This window comes from Alligator sinensis, unplaced genomic scaffold (genome assembly GCF_000455745.1).
Source record: "Alligator sinensis unplaced genomic scaffold, ASM45574v1 scaffold293_2, whole genome shotgun sequence".
In the NCBI taxonomy this organism is placed as follows: Eukaryota; Metazoa; Chordata; order Crocodylia; family Alligatoridae; genus Alligator; species Alligator sinensis.
The window spans coordinates 432,445-458,620 of record NW_005842922.1 but is presented as its reverse complement, the minus strand read 5'-3'; the positions used below and the strand labels follow the sequence as shown (position 1 = coordinate 458,620).

General features: G+C 45.1%; 1 protein-coding gene across 1 annotated transcript in view; it reads left to right on the top strand.

The window, feature by feature from the left end:
- Positions 1 to 22,910, top strand: part of TDRD5 (tudor domain containing 5) — a 45,455-nt gene extending 22,545 nt beyond the window's left edge. The window contains exons 13-17 of the mRNA XM_006036183.1: positions 1,558 to 1,719; positions 8,609 to 8,659; positions 9,776 to 9,985; positions 20,223 to 20,439; positions 21,473 to 22,910. Coding sequence (XP_006036245.1) covers positions 1,558 to 1,719; positions 8,609 to 8,659; positions 9,776 to 9,985; positions 20,223 to 20,439; positions 21,473 to 21,729 — 897 coding nt within the window. The 3' untranslated portion in view covers positions 21,730 to 22,910. The remainder of the gene's footprint in view (positions 1 to 1,557; positions 1,720 to 8,608; positions 8,660 to 9,775; positions 9,986 to 20,222; positions 20,440 to 21,472) is intronic.
- The last annotated feature ends 3,266 nt before the right edge of the window (positions 22,911 to 26,176 follow it).

Here is a 26,176-nt window from a genome sequence, read left to right as displayed (position 1 = left end):
ATTACACCAAGTACCAGAGCTTAAGCAGGCATCTAGGCCAGGGGTGGGCAACTTTTCCCAGGTGCAGGCTGGAATGACTGGCCCTGGGTCAGAGGTGGATGGACAGGCGGGTACTAGGATCCGACCACTGCTGCTTCTTGTCCCTGTGGCAGCATGAGGAGAGCGTCCACAGCCAGCGTGCCCACCTACCAAAAGCCACTGAAGTCCCATGTCCTTAGGTTGACAATCCTTGATCTAAGTCAGGGGTTGGCAACATTTTTGGACAGAGTGCCAGAAATACCTGTGACCTCAAATTATAAGATATTGGCATGCCAGGGACAGATGGCAAGAGAGCCACAAAGGGTTTGATCCTTGTGGAAGTGCAGCCTTGGTCCCTTTCCTGCTGTGTGTCGCGAGGTGAGCATGCCAAGCAAAATGCCTTTGAGTGCTATGCTCTGACACCCATGCCAGGGGTTGCCTATCCTTGATCTAAGTTATAAAATCATTCTGTGGACCATTTTTTATAATTCAGGCTTACCTGGACAATATCTGAAAAAGTCACTACTGTTTTAGCATGAACTGTATGTATGTACTATATGTGAAGTATGGCCCATGGACTGGATCCAGCCTGCCAACTGATTGGATCTGGCCCGCAGCTGCCCCTGCAGTGCTCCAAATGGGCGTAAGCCCTGCCTGGGATACCCAGCACTGTGTTTCTGCCCACTCCTGCTGGCCCCAGTCCTAGCCAGTGTGCACAGCTTACTGGCGGGGCTGCTCCCAGTGCAGTAGCAGCCGCCCTGGTGCTTCTGGGCTCCCCTCACCTCCTGTGGTGGCTCCTCCTCCTTCCCATGCTGTGTTGCTCCAGGCGGGAAGGAAGCTTTATCCAGGCAGCTCCTGCACTTGCACATGGAGCTCCAGCTCCTGCTCCTGGCTGCCTTCCACCCACTGGAAGGCAGCTAGGAGCTGGATCCAGAGCCCCATGTAGTGGGACAAGAGCCTCCCGACTGGAACTCCCCCCCTCCACCCATAGTGATGTAGCAGGAGGAATTTAGAGTCCCTGGGTGCCTATATACTCCAGGTTAATCAAGTCTATTGGAGTGTGTTAATTAGCATGCTCCAGCAACCTTGGCATCACGTGTATTTAGCGTCCCCACACTTCTAAGTGGTGGCGGGGTGCTTTAACAAGCTTTTAGGTAAAGTGCCCCTGCCTCCATTTTGAAGCACAGGAATACGTGAGATGCTGCAGGCGCTTTTATTAGAGTGGCTTCTGAGAGCCACTGTAATTAAATGCCCCCTCCACTCCCAGAGCACATGTAAAGATGCCTCCTGCGCTTTAAGCAGTAAACTGAATAGTGCTTCTTGTGCCAAGATTCATAGGATTTGATTTTTTTGGTGCATTCTATGTCCATCTGTCACTCATTGGATATTTTGTCTCTGAAGAAAAACATCTTAACTTTTGTAGCAGATCATTCTCAAGTTACTAGTCTATGTTTCTAAAATCATTTAGAATTTTTCAGTATTGTAACTAGTTCTGCTAATCACAGTACCTTTTCTTGTTCTGTACTGTATTTTTAATAGGGCTTTGAAGAACTGAACCCTTCAGCTTTATATATTCGGCCTAGTCTGGAGCAGAATGCTGGATCAGCAGGGCAAGACTTTCACTCACAGCAACAGAAATATATTAGTACAGTCCATGGGACAGCAAATCCAGAGATAGGCGAGAGTGAATCACATGACCAGGTAAGAGGCTTTTTGCTATTCTGTATCCATGATGAGGTTAAAAAAACAGCTTTGGGTTGTGAGAGTCCACTGGATGTATATACTTTTGTTTTTAGCTCCTTGCAGTACAATATCAGACAAAATGTGCAGATGGGGGACAAATATGTATTCTAGAGCAATGGTTTTCAACCTTTTTTCATTTGTGGATCCCTAAAAAATTTCAAATGGAGCTGCAGACCTCTTTGGAAATCTTGAATGGAGGTGCAGGCCCCTTTGAATTGTAAGTGTGGGTATTCACATACTTTTGATTGACCATAGTCATCTTTTGTGAACCCCTTAGGCATAGTCTGCAGACCCCCAGGGGTCCATAGACCACAGGTTGAAAACCACTGTTCTAGAAAATAAGCATCTGGACTTCTCATCTTCTTCTCTGCTCATCTAATCCTGTCAGCTAGTCTGATCCTGTCAGTTACTTCATACTCCTTCATTTCTTAAGTATAAAGAGGCTTCTTTGCCTGGTGATTTTGTTTCTGTTCTCGTTGATGAACTCAAATTTTACTTCACTCATGAGGTTATCTTAAAGGTATCTTAAAATTAACTTTAACTTCAAAATCTTCCCTTCCCTTCCATATCTCCAATCTTCCCTTCCATATCACTTTTATTTGGTTTAATCTTCCTCTGCTTTTATTGGGGGGTTGGGATGGGCACAGCATTTCATTGCATTTTTGGCTATGTGGCATCAGCTATTAGAGATGCCATAACCACCCACTGCCAACTCTAGAATTTGCTATTAAGAGTTTGACTTGATCATTCAAAATTTAATTAAAAATTATTGAAAGTAAAGTAATTCTGGGTGTGGCAAGGCATTGGTTTTATGCAACTGCTTCACTTAGAAATATTTTGTTATAATAGTACCTAGTTCTGACAGTGCTTTTCACCAGTTGATCTCATGGTACTATACCACAGAAGGAATTATAGTCTGTATCTTGCTTATGGGGAAATGTGTAAAAGTGGGGCATTGCAGTGTCACCCAGTAGTAACAGAACTGGGAATAGAACTTGTTTCTTGAGTCTAATGCTCCATCCATGAATAAAGAAATGTTAATAAAGATACATTATTTGCTCCTCTATTATACTGAATTACCAGTGCTTCTGCGGCACAGTGTCATGAGGCCTGACCAGTTCTCAGGTAATATCTCATCCTGTCATGTTGCTTTCCTGTGCTTTTCTTACTTTCCTATGTTCCATGATATGGTTAGTACAAGAGAGACTTTTCTGTTCTAGTTTCAGAGATTATTAAAACGAGGGTAAATCTAAGCTTCATGTTTAGTAATTTTTAGCTTTGCCCAATTTTCTCTCTTTAGCAGACTGGGTTTTTGTATCAGAGAAACTTGAGATGAACTGTCAACCTTGGGTATTAGTATCCTCCCAGCACTGAAAGTGTGTCATATGGGCTGTAAGCTTCATATAATCATTTCAGTTTACAAATGTGAGAGATGTTTAGGGATGACTTTGGGAGTAAGGCAGTGGCTCAAAGATCGGGGTTCACTTCCTGGTTTTGCAACAAACTAACTGTGACGGTGGGCAAATCATTTAACCTCTATGGACTATATTCCCTATCAATAAAATGAGAGAACAATCCTTTCTTTGGCTTTTGGAATGTTTATTCAGAGTGGGTGGGGCTTTGTCTCTTACTGCATTTGTATGAACTGCTGATGCAATCGGACCTCATCTTAATTACAACCTTTATATGCTACTTTAATAGCAAATAATGGTGCTGCACCCTTGAGGATAATGTTTTTTGTCAGCATATGAAACTTTACAGCTAATTTCTTTTTCTCATCTAAATTCCTACATGTATTATGCAGGATTGTTCTTTATAACTTTTGCTTATGTCATTTGAGATGCTGTATGTTATGGGTAGGGGCCTACTGAAATCGTGATTTCATGATTTTTGTGAAAACTGATTTCAGGCAGTCTCTGCAGGGGGGAAAAAAAGCTTGGGCTCTGTGAAAAAGCCTAGGCCCTGCAAAAAAGCATGAAATCACTTGAGCGAGGGGGGAAAAAACCAAAATGAAAACTGCAAGAACAGAAAAGGGTAGGCAGCCCTTGCATCCTGAAAAATGGGGCGGGAGGGGGGAAGGGAGCAAACCAGAGGCCAAGTCCCTGACATGTTCAGGGGCCAGCTAGGGAAGCTGAGAGGGGTTTAAAGTGCTCACAAGCATGCTGCTAACCAAGGAGGATTCTTCAACATGGCCACCAAGATGAAATCCTCTAAGATTGCCAAATATGTTTTGGTGCTGGACCTTGCAAGACAGTATCCTGCTGGGAGCTTGCATGTAGATGGAGGCAGACTCTTCTGCAGTGTAACTTTGGATGTGTCCAGGAGACCCACACAGATTGGCACTAGGGGCCATAGGCAGAGGGAGAAAATATTTGGGGGAGCTGAGTGCATGCACTCCCCCTGCAGGTAAGTCTGTCATGGGGAAGGGCAGATGGAGGCCCCCACGGTGATGGAGGGAGTGGGGCAGGGGCTGGGGTGAATGGGGCCCCAGGGCTGGGGCAGGTGGTGGGACCTAGGACCCTGGGTGTTTTGTCCAAGGGCATTGAGGGGGGGCTCCTGCTGCTGAACACACCCTGGTGGAGGCCCCGGGGCACGTGACCCCCAGATCTGTGTGTGGGGTGGAGGCAGGCTGCCGCTGGGTCTGGGTTCAGCACCCCCCATGTGGCAGACATGTAACGTCACGCTGCTTTTGGGGCAGCAGCAGCATGACGCCATGTTGCCTCATGCAGGGCGTAGAGCCCAGCCCGCAGTGGCAGGCCGCCTCCACCCCGCACACAAATCCAGGGGGCACATGCCCCCCGGGCCTCTGCCAGGTGTACGCAGCAACGAGAACTCCCTGACACCCCTGGACAAACCGCCTGGGCTCCCAGTGTCCCACCACCCACCCTGGCCCTGGGGCTCAATTCACCCCAGTCCCTGCCTCTGCCCCACTCCGTCCCTCACCACAGGGGCCTCGATCTGCACCCCCACACCCTGTCCCCACAACAGATTTACCTGCTGTGCTGGGCAGTAGTGGTGTGCGAAATGGGCCATATTCAATTCGGATTCGGCCCAAATTGGGGACATTGATTTGATCCGTTGATTTGGGGGCCCCCGCAGTGTGCTTCCCTGTGGACCTGGAAGTGGACCAGAAGAGCTTCTGGTCCACTTCCAGGTCTGCTGCTAAGCACGCTGGGGAGCTCCCCATGCTCCTGTGGGACGCTCCATCCACCCTAGCATCTCAGCATTCATGAGCCACCTATTACCTTGAGGTATGCAGAAAAAAAATTTAAAACTGTGTCTATGTCCGAATCATCGGATCTCTCCGAATTGATTTGGGGGATTCTGATTTGATTTGGAGAGATTAAAGGGTCTCCTGATTCAATTCGGATTCAGAGATTCGGCCACCAAATCAGGCCAAATCTTTGCCGAATCAAATCAGGGACTGAAGCTTCGCACAGTCCTACTGGGCAGTGCTCTGCACGCTGCCAGGCTGCTGCAGGCTCTGACTCTGTGTCTGTGCATGCCCCTCCCCACAGCTGCAGCCGCCCAGAGCCCATGCCCGGGCTGCCCTGCAGCTCTAGCCACTGCCACCACTGCCCTGTGTTTGGAGGGGCTAAGCCCTGTTAGCCTCGGCCTTCTGCCACCTAGGCTAGGGGCACTGTTACACATGCTCGAGGGGTGGGGGGGTGGCACTTTTAATTAGAATAGCTTCAAGAGCCACTCTATTTAAAGTGTTGCAGTGTCTTGTGTATCAGTGTTCCCACTTAAAAATGGCGGCAGGGGTACTTAAATGACAGTGTTCCCACTTAAAAATGGCGGCAGGGGGACTTAAATGCCAGCTTGTTCAATGAGCTTTAGCTCAAGTGCCTCCGCTGCCATTTTTAAGTGTGGGGACTCTGATACACGAGATGAGGGAGACTGCTGGACTGCACTAATTATCATGGTCCAGCAGACTCGATTTAATCAAGTCTGGTCCTACGCGCTATAATTACTGCACATTGGAGCAGTCTCTGCACTCGTATGCAGGCACCCTTGGAGTCCAAGGCACACATGAAGAGGAGGGTGTTGCAGAGGCTGAAGGTTAGAGAAAGATGCAAGGGACCCTGTCCTCCCTCTTGAAAAGGACCACAGAAAGCAGCTTGGCAAGGGAAGAGGTGGCATTTTCTCTTGTGGAGGCTTTCCTGGCGCTGAACATCCTGCTGGAGAAATAGATCACCTGCAGTTAAGGGGCTACCTGAACCAAAATGTGCCAAATGGCAGTTTTCCATGTATGAACAAGCTTTGCCAAGGCTGTCTCCCTGCAGTGGTTGTTTTGCACATACAGTCCATGAAAGATGCCTTGTCAGAGTATCATTCCTTCTCCATTGTGGCTGATGAAGCCACTGACATTCAAGATAAGTGCATGCTGCACATTTTATTTGCATTGGGGAGCTGGACTGACTGTGACCTGCGTGTGTTGTAAACTGAGCCAGTCCATCTCATGTCTATCAGTTTTTTTCCTACCATGTCCCAGGCCATTGTGAAGATACTTGTCAGCTATGGCATAGACTAGTGGTCACCAACCAGTGGATCTCGATCCACCAGTAGATATTGGAGCCTCTTGGAGTCAATCCAAGGCTGGGGTGGGGAGCTGGGTGCCTGTGTGCATGCACATGCACATGCCAACCCAGCAGGTCAGTCTGTGGGGGAGGGAAGGAGCAGGGGCTAGATTGAGGCCCCTGCAGTGAGGGACAGTGCCACAGAGGCAGGAGCAGGGGTAAATTGAGTGGGGCCATGGCCGGGTGGGACTTACTTGCTGGGGAGGTATGCCCTCAAATAATTTTTTCTCCCTCTGCCTTGATCTGCACCCCTCTTCCCTCCCCATAGACTTACCTGTTGGGTGGGGGAGGGAGTGGGGGGAGACAGGGGGAGTGGCCGCGGTGCACAGATCTTGGGTTGCTTTTAAATGCCAAAGGTGATCTCTTACTTAATGTTGGAGGCCACTGGCATAGTCTTTAACAAGATCTCTGCATTCCTGTCTGACAGTGCCATGTACATGCACAAGGCTTTCTTCAATGTGCTTCAAGGAATGCTGCCTCATGCTGCTCGTGTCACCTACAGTGCGCACAATGTGTCCTTAGTAAGTGACATCTGGTGCACACAGTTCCCCAAATAGCTTGGGGTCTTCTTTCAAAAAAGACTTCAAGCACTGTCCAGGTCATAAGGTCCAGTACAGGGAGTTCATTGCCAGTCAGTGTGGGGATTCACATGGCATTGTACCGCTGCCAGCAGAGCCTGTGCTCACACAGTGAAATTTATAGTTCAGTGTGGTCCGTTATCACACCAAGCATTTGCAGCGCTACTAGCAGCTTGTGAGTGAGGAGCTGGAAATCATACCCAGTAAGCACTGCCTGCTGAAGCTTCATGATCTCTTAGGGTGAGGTGACATTCAAAATTAAGTGATGTTTGTGGCTGACAGTACCACCCAGTTCATGGAACTCCTGAGGTGGTTTGAAGACTGGCGGGTTATGATCCTCTCTGCACACAACAAACTGATGGACTTGATAAGTTGAGTCAAAGACAAGGCATCACAAGAACTGTCAAGCTGTCTGCACCCTCCTGGCCTCATATAGGCGCTGTCTAGCAACTTTAGAGTGCACACCAGGTGCCGGCCACAGGGTGTGTCCCTGGGACCTAGGTGTTGGGTTGCATTCACCCCTGAGGGAGGCCCCGACACTCACCAGCATCTGCGGCCCGCTGCCGACACGACCTGTGTGCAGCCCGGAGAGCAGTCTTGCCTTCTGGCTCCGGCGTTGCTGATCTCCCCTCCATTTCCTTGCCACTGGCTTTTAAATCAGCCAGGTGGCGATTTTTGATAATGTCATCTGCTGGCGCCGCTCCCAGCCAGCAATAAAAGTGGCTCATGAACTGTGTGGGTGGTTCCTCTCAGCACAGATCTGTTTTTCCTGAAAATAATAAGTATGCCCCGTTTTCAGGGCTTTTCATTTCCTTTTTCGAGTGGGTCAACCCTGCCTCGGGTCCCGCTGCAGGAGGGTTCTCCAGAGCCTCCGCTTGTGTCCCCCTGGGACACTGTCCTTGTGAAAACCAGCTCAGAGGGGACCTGTTCCAGGTAATAGCTGTGAAGCTGAACCAATACTACAGATATGACCTGTCACTGCCACCATGGCTCAGACAACCAGCTCTCCTCTTCCTCAGTGCTGTTTGCATTTTGGACCCCAACCAGGTGCCTTTGCTGCGTTTTGACCCTCAGCTACTGCAAGCAATCCTGGAATGGGGGAGGGGAAAGAGCCTGACAATGAATGTGCTGCTTGTGTGAACTTTGTCAAAGAGTGCCAAATGCCTGTGCCTGTGTTCTGGGACTCTGTCTGTGACCCGTTTCCACATCTTTACACCCTGGCAAAGCGCTGCCTCATCATTCCAGTGAACTCAATGGACTCTGACTGTGCCATCTCAGTGTATGAGTAACGTGTTCACCCTCCAGAGATGGAGGTCAGGGGATTAAGCCTGCGGAAGCCATTAGTTGATGCGTTATTAAGCAAGTGACAGTTTTTGGGGTCATCTGACAATCTGGAGGGAGGGGTGGGACTACTAGGGCCCCTCAGCCAATTAGAGGCATGGGGGGGTGCTGTGTTCAGCCCACAAAAATGGCAGTCCACTGTCCAGTCTGTGGTCTACCTACAAAATCTGCTGGCAGTCGTCTCAAGTTGAGTAGACCCCTAGTTATGAGTTAGTTCTTGATATACCAAGTACAGCTCTTTGCATGGGTTTTATATATCACTTACAAAAAATATAATGGAGCTTTACAATTGGGGTAAAAAAGAATATGTACACAGAAAGCTGAAATCAAGCTGTTGTGTCTTTCTAGGGATCTCAGGGTGACCAGAAAGAAACAGAGTTGTTACAGTCTGTAGCAAAGGTACCAAAAGATGCCTCCTTATTGAATACTCCCCATTTGTGATTGAAAAGTTTATATTAACATTTATGTAGAAAGGTATTACAAAAGAAACAGTAGTGCCAGTGATGTATTTCAGACTTCTGGGCCATGTTGAATTATTGTTAGTGGAAAAAGAATAACTTTTTATTAAAAATAGGTTATATTTGGTTTAGAAATCTAGCATTCATATGTATGCCTTTGAGGCTGAAAAATCCTTGCTGTTCATGTTCATGAAATGCTGCCAGTTATGGATGATCTGATTAACATTATTTAAATTAATCTTATTTGCAGTGGTAGGTAAAAATGCATTAGTAAACCAGTAACTCTAGAAAGGAAACATTAGAACCAGAGGTGGGGGAGTGGGAGGGGGAAGAGAGACCAGTTAATTTGGAATTCATTCAGATTTTTATCAGGAACATAGTATGGTGGTAGTTGTTTTCACTTTCAGAGCTGTGTGTAAAACAAAGCCATGAAGATAATATATTTTTCTGGCCTCATCTGGGAGAGTAGATGTCGTAATGAGAAGTTGGGAAGGAGAAAAGATGTGAAAACAAATGGATGTTTGAGTACAGCTTATTGATTTATTTTTTTTAAATAGCAAATAAATATGAACTCATTAGGATACATTGTATTTAAATAAAAGCCAAAGTAATTAGAGAAGCAGTATGTCCCAAGAGACCAGATTCTGTATATAAGTGCTTTAAATCTGACGGCATAAAAGAGAAATCTCTGCAATGTGAAAGTTATCAAATATCTCATGCCTGTTGAAACTTCCTATTTTTATATTGATTGGTGCTACAGCACTGTTACTGGTGTTCAATATGTAAAAAGGCCTCAAATGTAGATGTGCAGTATTTTTTGGTCCGTTTCAGTAATTATCACAAACTTACTGAACCTTTTCTGTGGACTAAATAAAAGGGGACTACAGTTCCTTAGAAAACAACATGAATATGGATATAGACAAGGATAAAATAATTCCCCTCTGCCCTTTATTAATTTGCTTCCATGTTCTTCACAGAATAGAAGTATATATAGAATATCAAGTTCAGATAGCTGTTTTCTTCTTCAGAGTTTTGTTTCTTTTGAAAAATTTTCCAGGATGTTGGTAATTTTCCTCTGGAGTTGCCTTACCTGGAGCCAGTCACTGTGTGTACGGACATCTGGGATGAGAATTGGTTGCCTCTGCAAACCCTGAAGAAGCAGACTAACGTGGGCCCTGATACAGTGGATACTGTGGTATCTTCTAGCCAGATTTCCAGAAATGGAGAACAGGATCAGATCCAGGAAAGCAAAGAGCTGCTTACACAGGTTACTTTGTAGGTTTTTGGGGAGGGAGGGAGATGGAAAAATGCATGATGGTGACACTTTCTCAATGGGTTCTAAAAATACTGTGCTTGAGGTACAGTTTCCTGCATTTGCTGATTCCATGGAGAAACTGGGAAGAACCCTAAAGGTATTTAGTAGTAAGTGTTTCTCCATAAACTGGTTAGATGAATGACAAAGGCTGCGTAAATAATTTAAGTTAGTGACGGCTAATTTGGGCACTCTGGGGACCAGCAGAAAATTGTCATGCCGTAAATTCCCTGGGGTTTTGTTCAGTCTAATTTCAAAGGCCTCATCACTTCTCTAAGGAGGTTATTCTGCAATCTATTACATCTCACTAATGAGAAGATTTTTCTTTAGTCAATTTATTCACATTATGCTTACCTTACCTATGCACTCATTTGAAATATCCCATATGCTTCCTTTTCCTTGTTGGTGCATCCAGTTGTTGGTGACAATTTTAATTATAAAGCAGTTCAGAATATTTTACCTAAAAAAAATTAGAGGTGTGCCGATACATTGGTCCTATATCGGATCGGCACTGATATAAAGAAAATTGAATGTATTGGAAATCGGCCTGATGTGGCTGATAATTTGGCCTATTAAGTACACGTGCACAGCATGTAGGCAGCAAGGAGCGCAGCCTGGCAGCTTGGAGAGCTGCGTGCAGTTGGTAAGTCTGGTGTGGTGAGGGTGGGAAGGTGAGGGGACAGATCAAGGCCCCTGCAGTGAGGGAGGAGTGGGGCTGGGCGACGCGCTGTCCAGCTGGGACGGAGTGTAGGGTGGCTCTCGCTTTGGCATGTACCCCGGGAGGGCACAGGGGGGGTGGGGGGTGGCCTGTGCTCCCAGATTGGTGTGGGGCATGGGCGGCAGCTGCAGGATGGGGCCGGGACTGCCAGGCTGTTCCCGGCACTTGGAGGGGGGGGAGGGTTTGAGCTGGGCTGCACTCGGGGTGGGTGACAGTGGTGCTGGGAGGAGGGCTACAGGGAATTTTGGGGCCCTGCAGCCCCGTAACTCCCTCCCAGCGCCACTGCCACCCCAAGCGCAGCCTGGTGCAGCTGCAGCCCACCCCGCCTGCGTCCTGTGCAGATCCAGAGCATGTGCCGCCCGCCTGCCCCATGCTCTCCTGGGGTGCACGCAGTGACGGGAGTTGCCCTCCCCCCACACCTCCTGGACGAGCTGCAATTCCATCCCACACCTGCCCTGGCTGGGCAGTGTTTACCCCAGCCCCTGTCCCAGCCTCATTCCCCCCCTCACCATAGGGGCCTTCATCTGCTCCCCCCTCCCCTCCCCTTCCCTTCCTTCCCCTTCTACCACAACAGACTTACCAGCTGCACGCAGCTCTCCATGCTGTATCGGAAATCGGATTAGTATCGGCCAGTACACCTCAGAAATTGGCTATCGGTATCAGCCCCCACAATCTGTTGGTGCACCTCTAAAAAAAAAATTGTTCATCTAAGAAATGAAATATTTCTTGTTTTCTATATGAGTGACTTGTGCCTATATGACTTATTTTCATGGATACATTTTAAGGAAAGTAATTCCATTTTTGTTGAAAAGAATTAACAGATACTTTTCTTGGTTTTCCTGGGAGCAGAAGGACTGAACAAACATGTGTTTTACTAGACTAGGACAATTTTATGCCTGTGTCTGTGAAACTCCAGAGTTGAGACCACGGCTAATTTCCAGTTCAGAAGCCTAATTTATTTTCAGTGCCCCAACCAACATCCCCCACAAAAGAAATTTTCTGGGCCCCCTTTCATCCTGAGCATGTGAAAGGTTTTTTTAAAAAATCAGTAGAAGAGTTTTATGGTATTCTCAGTTTTCTCTCTTTCACTCCTGAAAAAGTGGCGATGTGGGTAAGCCTGGATGAGAGGGTGGGTAGGATCTACCTTAGAGCACTGAGATGAAAAAGTATCTTGGAACTGGAGGGAATAGGGATAGGCAGATCTGGAGCGGGCAAAGTGAAGGCATTCTATTAATATAGAAACAAAAAGCTTAATATTATGTTACAAATACACGTGTAAGATTTTAAGGGAGTTTTTCGCAAGAGCAAATCTCCCTTTCCCTTTCCCTTTTATTCCTCTTCACTATGAGTGACCCTCTTTCTCCTCCCTCTCACTCCCCAACATCTTACCTATGTACTGTTGCCCCAGGGTTCCTTTTACCAGAGACCCCCAAGTATTGACATGGCCCCTTGTCCAATTTGGTATCAAGTGAACTTTATTAGTAAACCCTAGGCTTTATTACAAGCTTATTATCCTTGTAATACAACCTGGCAAGCAGTTCCTTTAGGTGTTGGACCTTTGGTACCACCAAAGGTCCAACAGCGACCTTTGGTGGTACCAGCCTTACATCCTCTGCTGGGTGTGTGGGATGTTAGTTTCTAGATTCCTTGTTACTCAAAGCAATAATTCCAAGGTTGCTTCTGTCTCCCCAGAGTGGCAACACAGAGCACACGCTGTTTCTTTGTTTGTCGACTACTGTCTCATCTCAAACTATCCAGTCCTCAAATTTCTTACCTCATCTTTTTAGATAAGGTACTCCAATTCTATTCTGTTTTTGGTTTCCTTTCCTTTTAGGGAAACTACTGTACCTGGTTAGCCCATCATACCAATCATAGCTCTCACCTTTCCCAGTGCCTTATAAGGCACTCTGTACAATTTAATTCCTTAGTTCTGGGAAGGCCTAAAGTTATGCTAAGAGCCTGAGCATAACTCAGTTTGCCCGTTACATGTACAGTTTTCCTAAAGCATGTCCCATACACATCTTGCACCCACCTGCTGAAGTTTGCAGGAGATGATGGCTCACTTCCACGCTCTAAGATCTGAGAAGTGGCAGCTTTCCAGAACCTGATTTTAACTTTCTGTGCTTGGTTATAAATTTTTGTTTGATATTTAGACAAGGGAGGGGTTTAGGTTCCTTGTTAAGGAACCTAACAGTTGTGCCCCTTCAGTGATGTGCTGTGCCTTAAAGCTAACCTGGGTGTAGACATATAGTCTTAATTTAGCTGGCATGGCTACCAGAAGTAGTGAAGCTGCAGCAGCCTAGACATCAGCCTAGACTATACAAACCTGCCTGAGGATCCTGGGCAATTATTAGGATCGCTAGTCCATATTGAAGTCTGTGCCACTGTATCTTCACTGTTGCTGTCTATCCTACCTCAATTAACATTAGTGTTGATATGCTTGCCTGTGCTATAATCACAGTTCTGGTGTCAGGGTATAGATGTAGCCTTAGTTGCAGTTTCTCTTCCTTCCACACAAACTAAATGGGGACTCTTCTTGGCTTATGTGCCCTCTTAAAAATGGCACTTTTCTGCCTGTGAAGAGACATTGGATAATATGTTGTCACTTTTAGATCGTGCAAATACCACAGTAGTTCAAAAATCGGAATCCTCAGTGCAGAAAACTGGAAAAAATCCTGGAACCCATTGCAGGGTTGAAGGTAAATGCCTGCTGTCTGGCTTATTGTGCTGGGATGTTTTCATTTTTATATTTATTTCAGTATTCCTAAAACCATATTTTATGTTTTTTAGGCTCTGTAAAATCTTGGTTTTTGTTAAACTGAAATACTTGGCCAAATTAGACACCACAATATTGACATCCAACTGCAGACCTATCTAGGTTCTTATTTTGGTGCTTGTCATCATTGAATACCTCTGAAGTTCAGTCTGTTATACATGAGCACATCCACACAGCAAAATAAAGACGGAAGAATAGCACAAGCTAGCGTATCTCCACTAGCTAAATCTAAATTGCCTTGAGTACTGATACTAGATTTTAACCAGTATGGGCTTTAACGTGTGCTAACAGCCAGCAAACTTAACCAAGACCCCTGGTGAGTTTGTATGCTAGTTATCAGTTTGCATTAAAGCCAGCGCTATCATGTTTTCACAGCTGTTGTTACCCTTGCTACTTAGAGTATGCTTGCTTGTGCTACACCCACACCTTCAATTTGCAGTGCAGGCATAATTCAAAGTAGAGAGAGAGAGAATGTTAATGATTTACCCTAATCCAGGATGTTTGTGTTGGACTTTCCTCTTGCTGATGCTTTGGTATGGTTAGCAGTCTTTGCTAAAAGAAGGTTCAGTCTGGGATCTTGTAAGTCAGGGATAAGTGGTTGCAGATAAGAATGGGTGCATTGGCAGAACTCTGTAGGGAAGTGTATGCATTGGATTGCCAGTCAATAATGGTGATCCCATTACCGTAACAAAGGGTGAGTAAGCAAGGGAAGCCCCCCAAAAGTAATTTTGTTGTACCTGCAGGTATGTGTCCAGACTCAGTAGTTCAGTATTAATGTGTTGATTGCATCTGGTTGTGAAGAATGCTTGTCAGTGATGCCCTTGCATGAGTTCTGTGATTAGCTCTGTTGCAGATTGCTACCCTGACAAGTCTGCTTCACGCAGTGTCACACCATGGGCCTGATCTTGCATTGTAGGATTATAGTAAGGTAGGGCTGAAAGGGATCTCACGTGGTCATTTAGTACATCCCCCTGCTCAAGGCAGAATCATCCCTGACTAAACCATCCTTGTCAAGTGTCCATTTAACATGGTCTTGAAAACTTCCATGGTTGGAGATGCCACAATGTCTTTAGGTAACTTATTCCAAATGGGGTCATGGAAATGAATTTAACAGTTTATTGCTAGAGAGGGAGAATTCTCTATATTAACAACTGGTGTCTGTGGCTCAGGGGGTAGAAGCCCTTAAATTGCAGTGTGATCTTCCATCTTACTGCTGAATGAATTTGAGGCGTGAGGCTAGGAGTCATAATTGTTGTCACCCACGGTCCCTGAATTCGAGGATGGTCTTTACCACAGCTCATTAATGGGTCTTGAGATGACTTAAGAGTCTAGTTCTTGAGAGACAGATCCATCTGCAGAAGTTGCAGAACTTTCTGCAGGGGAAAGTAGACTTCAGGCTGGGTTTCCTCTCCTTATCCTTCCTCTGTTCTCTTCTCTGCTTTGAGGGGAAGATGCTTTACCTTGAAACAGGCTGTCATTTGCTTGAGGTTTCAGCACCATTGAAGTCAGTCAGCAGCTAGCTTCTCCCAAGTCTTGATGTTGGCATCCGTTTCCTTGAGGTATGCATTCCATACATTCTTGTAGCGTTTCCTCTGGCCACTGTGAGATCTCAGACCGTTGTAAGGTGAGAGCAGAACACTTGTTTTGGGAGTTGAGAGTCAGGCATCCACACACAGTGTGAAGTTGATGCTTGAGGATCACAGGCTCAATGTTGGTAACATTGGCTTCAGCAAGGCTTACTAGCATTTATGTGGTAATCTTCCCATTTGATGTGGAGGATTTTCCAGAGGCATCGCTGGTAATACGTCTCCAGGTTCTTGAGATGATGACAGTAGGTCACCCACATTTCACATCCGTAGAGGAGAGTAGGGATGATGACTGTATTATAGGCCTGGATCTTGGTGTTTTTCTGTAGACTGTGGTGAATAAAGCCACACTGGAGCAATGTTCTAAAGGAGGCACTTAAGCACCATCTCCTGTGCTGGATCTCTTCATCAGTGTTAACTCTCTGTGAGAGGTGGCTAACAAGCTAGGGGACTACCTCCAGAGTCTTTCCCTCAACGGTAATGTGGGGGAGGAGGGATCACATTCATGGCCTAGGGCAGGCTGATAGAACACTTTAGTCTTCTCAGTGTTGAGAGAGAGGTCCAGAGCTCAGTAGGCCTTTTCAGAAAGAGCCAGCGCTGCCTGGAGGTTTTCTTCAGCGTGTGCAAGGATGGTGCTATCATTGGCATATTGAAGGTCAAGGATGGTTGTTTCACATACTTTGGTTTTTGAGCAAAAATGACCCAGATTGAAGAGCCTTCCATCCATTTGGTACTCAGTGTCAATTCCAGAAGGAAAGTGGTCCTTAATGAGAACCAGGATGACTGTCAGAAAAATGGAGACCAGAATGGGGGTAACAACACATCCTTGTTTGACCCCACTTTGGACAAATGGATTTGTCTCCAATCCACTACACAGAACGGTCATAGTCATCTGGTCACGGAGGAGCTTCAGGACCTTGATGTACTTTTCAGGGCATCCAAATCTGGCTAGTACTTTCTATAATGTTTCATGATTGATGGAATCAAAGGCCTTAGTAAGGTCAATGAAGGCCAAAAACAGGTCCTGGTGTTGTTCCCAACACTTTTCTTATCTCTGGCAGGCAACAAAGATGTCAACTGCCCCATGGGATGTTTGAAACCACACTAAGATTCTGGCAGGACTTCCTCAGCGAGAGGTAGAAGATGGTTCAGGAGGATGTGGGCAAGGATTTTCCCTGCTGTGGAACAGAGGAGGGCCATACCTTGATAGTTCTCACAGGGTGAGGGATCCCCTTTCAGGGTGGTGGTATCTACCACATTTGACTCTCAGTTCAGGAGTGCATCAAAGTGTTCTTTCCATCTCGTTTGGATAGCTTCATTGTCTTTGAGGAGTGTTGAGCCATCCTGTGATCACAGGAAAGCAGGACTATAGGAAGTTGGGCAGTAGATGGCTTTCATTGCCTGGGAAAAGCTATGCACATCATGTTTGTCAGCATAGAGCTGGATCTCTTTGATTTTTATCGTGCCACCACTCATTTTTTGATTTCCCAGATCCTTGATCTTCAGGTTTGAGGAGCTAATACATCTCTTTCTTTTGCTCAGTTGATGTGTCATCTTGCCAAGCAAAATGAGCCCTTCTCTTTCAATTGAGGAGGGCTTGGATCTTGGTATCACTCTCATCAAACCAGTCTTGGTGTCAGTGGGTGGTATAGCCAGTAGATTCATCACAGGCCATATTGATGATGGTTTTAAACCCCTTTCAGATTTCCTCTGTGTCGTCTTCATTTGTAGCTGGGGCAGACAGCTTTTCATAGAGACACCGTTGGAGATTCTTACAAAACTTTGGGTCTTAAAGAGATTTGGTGTTGAGAGTCCTTTGCATTGCTTTTGGCTGTTTCCAGTGTTTCAGAGCAAGCTGTTGATCTGTCCAGTAGTCATCAGTTCCTCGCATGGCTTGTGTAGTATGGACATCCATGCGATCACAAGCTTGTTTAACAAAGTCATGGAGGTGCCAGTGCTTAGAGTTAGTGTGTCTGCAGATGGTCTTGTATTTGTCACTCTGTCTGAAGATGATGTTTGTGATGCCAAGACCATGTTCCACACATTTGCTCGTGAAGAGGATTCTGTTGGAGTTGGCTTTGCCTACTCCTTCCTTTCCAGTGGTGCCACTCCAGAGTTCCAGGTCATATCTGACTCTGGCATTGAAGTCACCAGAGAGAATGGTCTTGTTCTCCTTGCAAATATTAGTCAGTATGTGGGCAAGGTTGGAGCAGAACTATTCTTTGACATCATCGTCAGCATCAGGCAATGCAGCTTACATGCTGAGGACAGTAGCATAATCATTGTTGCTGAGTTTAAGGTAGAGGGTCTTAAGTCATTTACTAATGCTCACAAGGAGCTCTAAGTTAACTAACAAACTGTTTGTTGATGATGAAGCTGATGCTGTGAATGTGTCTTTCCTTGGCTGGTTTTCCTTTCCAGAAGAATGTATAGCCTCTACCTACTTCCCTCTTCTGGTCATCTTCTCTCTCTTAGAGCTGCAATGTCAATGTTGTATCTTGCTAGTTCCCTGGAGATGATGGCAGTTCTTCTTTCTGGTCATTCATTGTTTTGGTTATCCATCAAAGTGTGAATGCTCCATGTTGCAAAAATCATTGTCGTCTTATGATGTTTTCAACTGCAGAGAGAGTGAACCCGCTGGACACAGTTATCTAGACAGGAGCAGATAAGACTGCCTAGGCTTAGGACCTTTTTCTAACCCCTTCTCTATGTGGGGGTAGCAAAGGGAATCCTGACTAGGACTGCTTAGTCATGGTAGCAGCTGCTGAATTGCACCCCTTTCTCATCTCAGGTGCACAATAGCCATCAGGCTATCATTGCCTGTGTGCAGTATTGTGGCTGGAGACTGCCAGATTCACTATTCCTGTCTCTGTCATCACTGGTCCATTATAACAGGAGTTATTGGAGGTTGATACAAGAGAGCGTGTTGTTTCCTGTGGTAGAAGCCTGAATGTGACCTTAACATGAGGATGCTGGTGCATGGAGACAGCAATCCCATGATTTTGACAAGGTGGAGATCTGGGCCCTGTGGCAATGGAGGCAACGGGAGATCTCCATCTTGCTGCAGCCTTCTTCTGTCTTTACAGCTGTTAAGATCCTGACGTTATCTTTTACCTGATCTGCCATTGAGGACTTAAGGTTGGACTGTGGTTTGTTTGGAACCTCCCCTCAGGACTGTTTGCCCTGAGTGACCCTACCAGGAGTGTAGGGGTTTAGGTTGTAGCCGTGTTGGTCTAAGGACATAGGCAGACAAGGTTCCTTGGGTGAATTTAATATCTTTTATTAGACCAACCCAAATAGTTGGAGAATAGTTATTAAGCAAGCTTTCGGGTTCAAAAACCCTTCGTCAGGCTAAGGAAGTTTCAGCAGTTGGTGTGTGCTCTTCCTGGATGGAATGAAAAGACCAGGAGTGTGATGCTCTGGGTGACAGCTCTGAAGATCACTGGGATGTGCAAGCCTCTCCACCACTACAAGGTCTTAGAGGAGACACAGAAGAGGAGTCATAATGGTGAGCCTAGGAAGGATTATTTATCAAGCTCACTTTGGGCACAATGACCACTACTATTGTGTCATTGGTAGCTGGAGGACAATAAATACAGTCTGACTAATAGTGCTAGTATGCCATTTCTCTACAAATGCAGAGCTACATATCAAAGTAGCATGGATAGTTCCAGTGCTGAAGGTCAAGAATTATGAAATTTGTGTGGAACTACAATTAGTCTTCCCTAGTTATTAAGCAGGGAAGAAGAGAAGGGACGGAGACAGAAGAGGATGGCTTGTGGATATTGGATTTGTCATCTTCTAGCTTAAATATGTCTATTTCAATATTAAACAACTAATTAATCAGTAAACCGCACATTGTTTTGATCCCAGAGGGAAATTCCTGTCTGGTAGAAGTTATGTTCTGACCTTGAGCATTTATTGGTTGGTTTATACCCTGAAGCCTTGATGGTTTCTGGCCTATACCTATTTTTGTGCTATCTCATTTAACTGTAGAATAATCTCATTATTGACTATTAATATGGAATCCCTTTTTTTGAATCCTTCTAATCTCCTGGCTTTAATGAAATTGTCGTGGTCCTAAATTCTACAGATGAATTATGCGTAAGTAGCATTTTCTGTTATCAGTTTTCATTATTTGTCTTTCCAGCTTTTGTATTAGGAGAAAGAAATGCCTGTCATACCTCATCTGTCATGCATTATTCTGTATACTTTTGTTGTCTCTTCTGTAGACTTAATAGCCTTAGTGTCTTTGGTCTCTGCTTGTGCCACTTTTTCTATTCTGGTAACTTCTTCCTTCACCTGTCTTTGTATCTCTCTTATTTCTTCTCTTCCTCTTTTGTGACATTGTCAAGAAGTCAGTGCAGGTTGTCCTCAGCGTCGGTGCCATTAAGATAGTTTCATGATTTTCAATCCTATTTTTATTGCCCCTAACATTTGATTTGCTGCTTTCACTGCTGCAATGGATGGAGCTACTGGTATCAGTGTGCTGCTCACATCTCTCCTTAATGGTTGCTTAATTTGGACCCCAGTTACATTGGAGTAGTTCTCCTTGTTCTTTCCAAATGTGCTTTCCTTGCATTTGTCAACACTGAATTTAGTTGACCTTTAAACTACTCAGTCATCTAACTTTCTGTGCGTCTTCAAGAGCACCATAGTCTCCAGTTTTGACCAACAAAAATAATTTTCTGTTATCTACAACTTTCAGTGATTTGACCCTTCACTATTTACAAGAAGTTGAGTGGCCTACTTAATCTCGGTTCAGATTCCCTTGCTTTTACTTGCTGCCTTCTGTTAGCTCTCTCTTGGGCCTCTGTCAACTCAGGAGTGGTTATGGTCACACAACATTTTGTTGATATTTTTTAAAGAGATGAGCAGGGATAGTAGTTTGTAAGTTGTAGTAAGCAACTGTCCACCCTGGAGCCTGTGGAGGAGAGGCTGCCTTCTGTTTTATGGAGGCGATGCTGTCATAATTTGTTTGCTCAAAAAAAAAAAAAATCCAAGTGCTAGGAATCCAGTTATGCCTAAGCACTTAAATATATGTATCAGGGTAGCTGTTGAATTGCACATGTATTAATCCTGCTTTCTCTTCTGTTCTTTATTTGATTGCAGACATCAGACTCTCTTGGAGAGTCTTCAGATCCTGCTAGTTTATCCAAGTCACAGGAAGAATTTTATATTTCCCTAATCCATTCCCAGCAGCCAGCAGAACCAAGTCAAGCTGAGTCTGGTTGGAATGAAATACTTCCTGACAGTGCCCAGTGTCTTACAGCAGCACCTGCCTCTGCTTCTTGTGCAGCAGTGCGCTCATCTCTGGACAAACTCAATGGTATGGATGGATTTATTGAGTAGATTTTAGTACATCTGATTACTGAAAGTACATTAACATACGTATCCCACTGCACAGTTTCAATCCTGGCCCTAGTGCCCTAAATACTTTTGTTAATGTTAATATAGATCATGATGCTGTACCTAGGACCTGTTACAGCTGGAGGCCAAATTCCTGAAATTTGTGTACTGGTGTGTTCTCTTGTTGCACTGAATGTGTGGGAACTTAAATCTTTCCATCTCTGCAATGGACAGATGATAATTTGTAACTGTGGGTTGATGCCGTAAGAGGCCAAGCCAGAAGTACACAATGAAGTGCACTCATAAGTATCTAAATAAGGATGAATTGAACTGAGGTGTATTCCTATGTGATATTGGCTTGCCTCTTTCAGATATTTAATGTTTCTTCTGTTGCCTTTATCCAGTTGTTTCCCAAAATGCTTTCCTGCCTCATGCATTAGTGTATATTTGTTTAACACTGGGAAATCCTATTTCCAAGCATTGAGTGACCCATAATAAGACCATTGAAATTAAGGGTAACTGAAACCTTTTTACCTTGCAAAGCTCCCTGCAAGTTTCTGTCTTATCTTATATTGAGTGAGAATGGATGGATTTTATCTTCACAACACCTCTGTGTGGCATCTGCATTTTGTAGGGTAAACTGTAGTTACACAGTATGTCTGGAACTATTGGGAATCAAACGCTCCCACATCTAAGCTTTTGCCCTATCCACTAGACCAAGGGTTGGTACCCTGTGGGCTATGAAGAGGTTAGCCCACAAAGGTGTGAGCTGCCACAGAGGATTGGTGGCATGGAGCTGCACTGTGCTCCCCATCTCCTCTGTGACATTCCTCTCCACTGTGGAGCCTGCTGCTCTGCTGTGTCTGTGCTTGCCCTCAATGCAGAGGGGTTGGGGATCAGTGGTGAGGGTAAGTGCAGGCATCTGGCTGCTTGGAGGGGAGGGGGTAAAGAGGAACCCACATTGACCTGTCAATGCAGGACTGCCCATGCCTTGTATCTCACTCTCAATACAGATGAAGTCATTCCAGAGAGGGTGAAGAACGAGGACCTCTCTGGGACCCAGACTCTCACATTGTGCAGCAAGACCAGCCTCCCTGATCAAGGGACTGTGGAGCAGAACCCCCTGTTCTTAGCTGCTGAGCTCCAGGCATTCCAGAAGCTCTACATTCCTCGTAGCTTGCCCACTGCAGTACTGGGAGCTGCGGCACGCCTAGCCACGTCCAGTGGCCATTTCTGCTGGTTTCCTGGCCTGAGAAAGATGGATGAGTGAAGCAAGGGACAAAATCACAGCTGGATTGCTTCCGATTGCTATTTTACAGCATCAGACAAGTAGGAGAAATTAAACAGAGGCTTTCTGAGTGGGAGATGCAGTTATGCTCTTGGACCATAAGGTTTCCATTCCCCTAATAACTTAAGGCATATCTGCATTGCCTCTCTGCTGTGCCAGGTACCACCATCAAGAAGTTCATCCTGCCCACATGTATATGCCAGCAAGCACACCTGAGTGGCACTGGATGTGTGTCTACTGCTGCTCTGAGGCCACCACATTGCTTGATTTTTTTATTTATTTATTTATTTTTTTTGGTATTTTTTTGGAGTTGGCATGTGTGGAGGAGGAACAAGCAGGTCAGGTGGGCTTCTTGGTAGGCATGGAATAGAGGCAGTTTAAAATAAATGCTTAGAAACTAGGTCTCTATTTGCCTGCCTGTATATAAGCGACAAATGTTATTGTTTTCAGCACGGTGGGTTTTTCTGCTGTTGTACTTACGTTGGTTATTCTTTTTAATGAAAAGTTTAAACATTGTCTTGTCTGAGTGTCACCTTATATTGTGTGAATATTCAGGTTCCTGAGAGGTGAGAAACAGAAACCTGAGTCATATTAAGCAACCCTTATTTAGAAACAGCTCAGCTAAAATCCCCCCTGAGTCCACTTGCTTCCAAACCATGAGTCCTAACTAGAAGGCATTTCTAGTGCTCTATGACTTGCTAGTAACTCTGACTACCTTGAGGCTTTTGCCATTGTGTGAGGAATTTTTTATTTAAATCTACATCCAGGGGATTAACCCAAACACCCCCCCTTTCATCTGGTTTCTCCTCCATGCTGCAGCTATCTAATGTAGGAACACAGCTAAAAATGGCATCATCTTACATACTAGATCTGCTTGGGTATATTCAACTAGTATCTGGTGACATCCGTAAAAATATTACTGCTCTTTTTACGTCTGCTGACACCATGAGGAGGGAGGCAGAGCGTGCTGAATTCTCTTTAGTCTTGCAAGCAGTTCTGTTTGTTGGTTGCACTAAGTGCCCCTCAGTTAACCATCTCCAAATATATTGAAGGGGTTGGGTTTGATCCAGCATGTCCGAGCTTCTTACTGTTGCTGCTGATTCGGAAGGAAAGAACCTATCTTGATTCTCTGCTGTCCAGTTAAGTTAAAAAATAAATAAAATTACCCATTTGAACAAGTGTGCACCTCTTTTTTTTAACTAGGAATCAAGGGGCAAGTTTGTACCCCTGCAGTGCCACTTTTAGGGACATGGCAGATTAGAACCACAATGTAAGGATAACACTCAAAATCTTTGCTTAAACAAAGACAAAATGCTGCTTTCAAATGAGGTAGATGAGCTGAGCTCGCTTAATTGAGTTGAAAATCCACTTTATTCCAGTGCTGATAGAGTTCAACAGCTTGAGCTCAATTGAAACAACCTGTTTTAACGTAGGGTCCTGCCAAGGGACAAACTATAAGGAGGGACCTACCTAATTCACAGTGGCTGCCCACTGATTTTGTGGGCAGAACGTGGGGCCCAGCTGTCATTTTGTGGGCGGAGCACAGCAGGCCCTATCACACCTCTGGCTGAGGGGCCCCGGTGGCCCCATTCTTAGAGACTGATTGGCTGCAAGAGATACTGGTCATGTGGCCTCACCCCTCACTGCTGATTGGCTGAAGGGGCTGCCCATCATGCAGCCCTGCCCCTTGGCACAGATGGGTGGAGGAGCGAGGCCTCATGTCAAGCAGCCCTCGCAGCCAATCAGTGGTGAAGGGCAGGGGTGGCAGCTCTTTGAGCAGGCAGCCCTCCCCCATTCCCCACCTGGGTGCACTGCCGCAGTGCCCTAAGGGAGCCAGCATTTTACTTTCTCTAAGTTCCCCTTCTTCTCCCCCACCCTAGATTTCACAGGTATTGCCTAGATTTTGTGGAATCTTGAAAATAACAAATTCAGTAGGTCCCTAACTGTAAGTAGTTAAGGTTTATCCAATAAATGGAATCAACAGGGCCATTTTATTATGGACTGAGACTGTTCTCTTTACCACACTTTAAAACTATTTAAAGAGCTTTGAAAAATTTGGAAATAAGACTTTTTGCTCTGTGCATTTGCTGAATCAAATCTGCTGGTTGTCGTAATAACTTATTATTTGCCCTAACTCTGAGTAGAACTGAGTAGAATTCAGTTCTACTCTGGAAGACTTGCGTGCACGGTCCTCCCAGCTCCTGCATCAGCAGCATGATGGTGATGGAGTGAGGCTTTAAAGGAGCCAGCCAGGCAGCTACCTGCATTCTTGATTTGTTTTTGTTTTGTTTTTTAATGACTGGTGTCTACTAGGACACTTAAGGCAAACAATGTTAATGTAGCAGTATTTCATCGTCATTGGATTAGTAATTTTTTGTTGTTCCTGTTTACTGTGTACTAGTTTAGCCTGTGAAATGACTAACTTTTGTTGGGCTCCAGTAGTTTCAGTGGGCAGCAAAAAAATAAGCAGCAGCAAGGAATGAAATTTTCCATTTAATTCATGCAGCCTGAAAGTTGGCTGGCAAAAATACCAAGTCCACCTTGATTTACAGAAGCATAAGTAGTGTGGCTTTTATGCATGGAGTGTTTCTTAATCCAGAACAAGGAAGAGCTTGGAGTGCCACCAGGGTGCAGGCTCTGTACATTGTAGTGCATTTGCTGAAGTTTGTGTAGAAGAAATTAAATCACAGAACATGTTAAAAAAGGCCAACTTCCCTGGTCATCTTGGGAGATCATGATTGCCAGTGCTGAAATGGTACCAGGTAATAGCACAGCAAGAAAAAAAATATTTCATGTTGGACAGTAAAACTATATTAAAACAGCCCTGCTCATTTTTTGTTTCATAATACTTTTTTTTTAGACCAACTGTATAGTTGGGAGAGATGTTAGACAAACTTTTTGGCATAACATTCCCTTCCTTGGGTGACCTGAGGAAGACCAATCTCAAATCTTAATTTTTCATGAAAGGAATTCTCTTAAACAAGCTCATTGAGAACAGCAGGCAATGGCCAAGTCACTAGTAATCAGACTCAGTTTAAACATGTAAGTTGTATGTGAAAGGTTTTCTACCCTTTTATGAGTCCCATGGGCTCTGAGTCAGTTGGCATTTAAAGCTGAAACAGTGCCCGTTTTGTTTTCCATGTATGTGAATCTAACCCTGGGGAACAATGTTTTTCTTTCCCTTGCCTATTCCAAGAAAGAAGTATGCCAGCTTTTTCCTAATGGAAATACACTTCCTAATGAAAATGTAATTTGCATCTGGAGAAGGAAATGCTATGTGCTAAAAGAAAAACTGAAATTAAATGTAGAATTATCAGTTCTTAGGCCTCAAGAAAGACCGCATCTGACCTGATGTTAATTCTTGGTAGCTGGAGGAGTCTATCTGATTTCTGGTTCAAGATGGAGTAACCAGGGACCTCCCTACTTTTACAGTAGGTTTTCCAGAGCTAGATACACACTACTTTGTAGCTTGGAGCATTGTTGTGAAAACATGCCTCAGTGTGTCCCTTCTAGCTGTGCCCCAGCATGTCCTGTAAACCATTGTAGTGAGGGTGGCAGCATAGGGCCACCATAGACAGTTCTGTCGCTCCATTTTTCAGACGTAGCCTTTCACAGCTTTATAATGGCTGTTTGACACAAGTGAGTCCCTATACAGAGATCAGAGAGATTAATTGGATCCTGGCTCCTTCTGTTTCTCATACATTAGTTTCTTTTACAGTTAGATCCTTCTGCTTCTTCTTTCCTTTCCTGGGGAAAAAGCAGCTTGCTGCTAACGGAGTAAATGGGATGGAGAGCACCTGTAAAACTGGGGCGGGCAGGCCTGATCTGTCAAGCACAATCATAGAGAGCTTGTTTGTTTTCTTAGCAGCTCTGAAGGCATTTGGGACAGAAATGGCCAGCTGGTCTGTCTCTGGAAGTGCACATTTCATTAGCTGTTTGCTCTTTGTAATTAAGTTACTGACCTGCTGATTCAGCTGCGTTGGTGCAGACTTCGTGAGCAAAGCCTATCATCTGGGCTCAGCTGTGTGTAGGCTCTCCTGTGGTGTTCTAGGAAGTGGGGACTGACCTAAGAGGCCGTGTATTTTTAACACCAAGTTATTGCATGCTTTAGCTTGTTAAACTAGTATGTGACACTTTTTGCTTCCCCCATCACTGCTGCTTCTCGTAATAATAACCCTCTACAAAACAGCTCCTTCCCAGCTGCTGAATTCCTTCCTGCCTTCTTGCCAAGAGACCCGTCTACCCCTTCATCTGCAAAACACTGCTGCCATCTCCCCTTCTCCCCAGCACCCCCAGGTTCCCTAGCTCCTCCAACATCCTTAGTCTTCCTGCTACCTCATCAGTGACACTATCCCCTTCATTATGATTTCTTATATTTCTACTGCAACACTCCCTGTGGACCAGGACTCCAATGTATCAGGTGTCATAC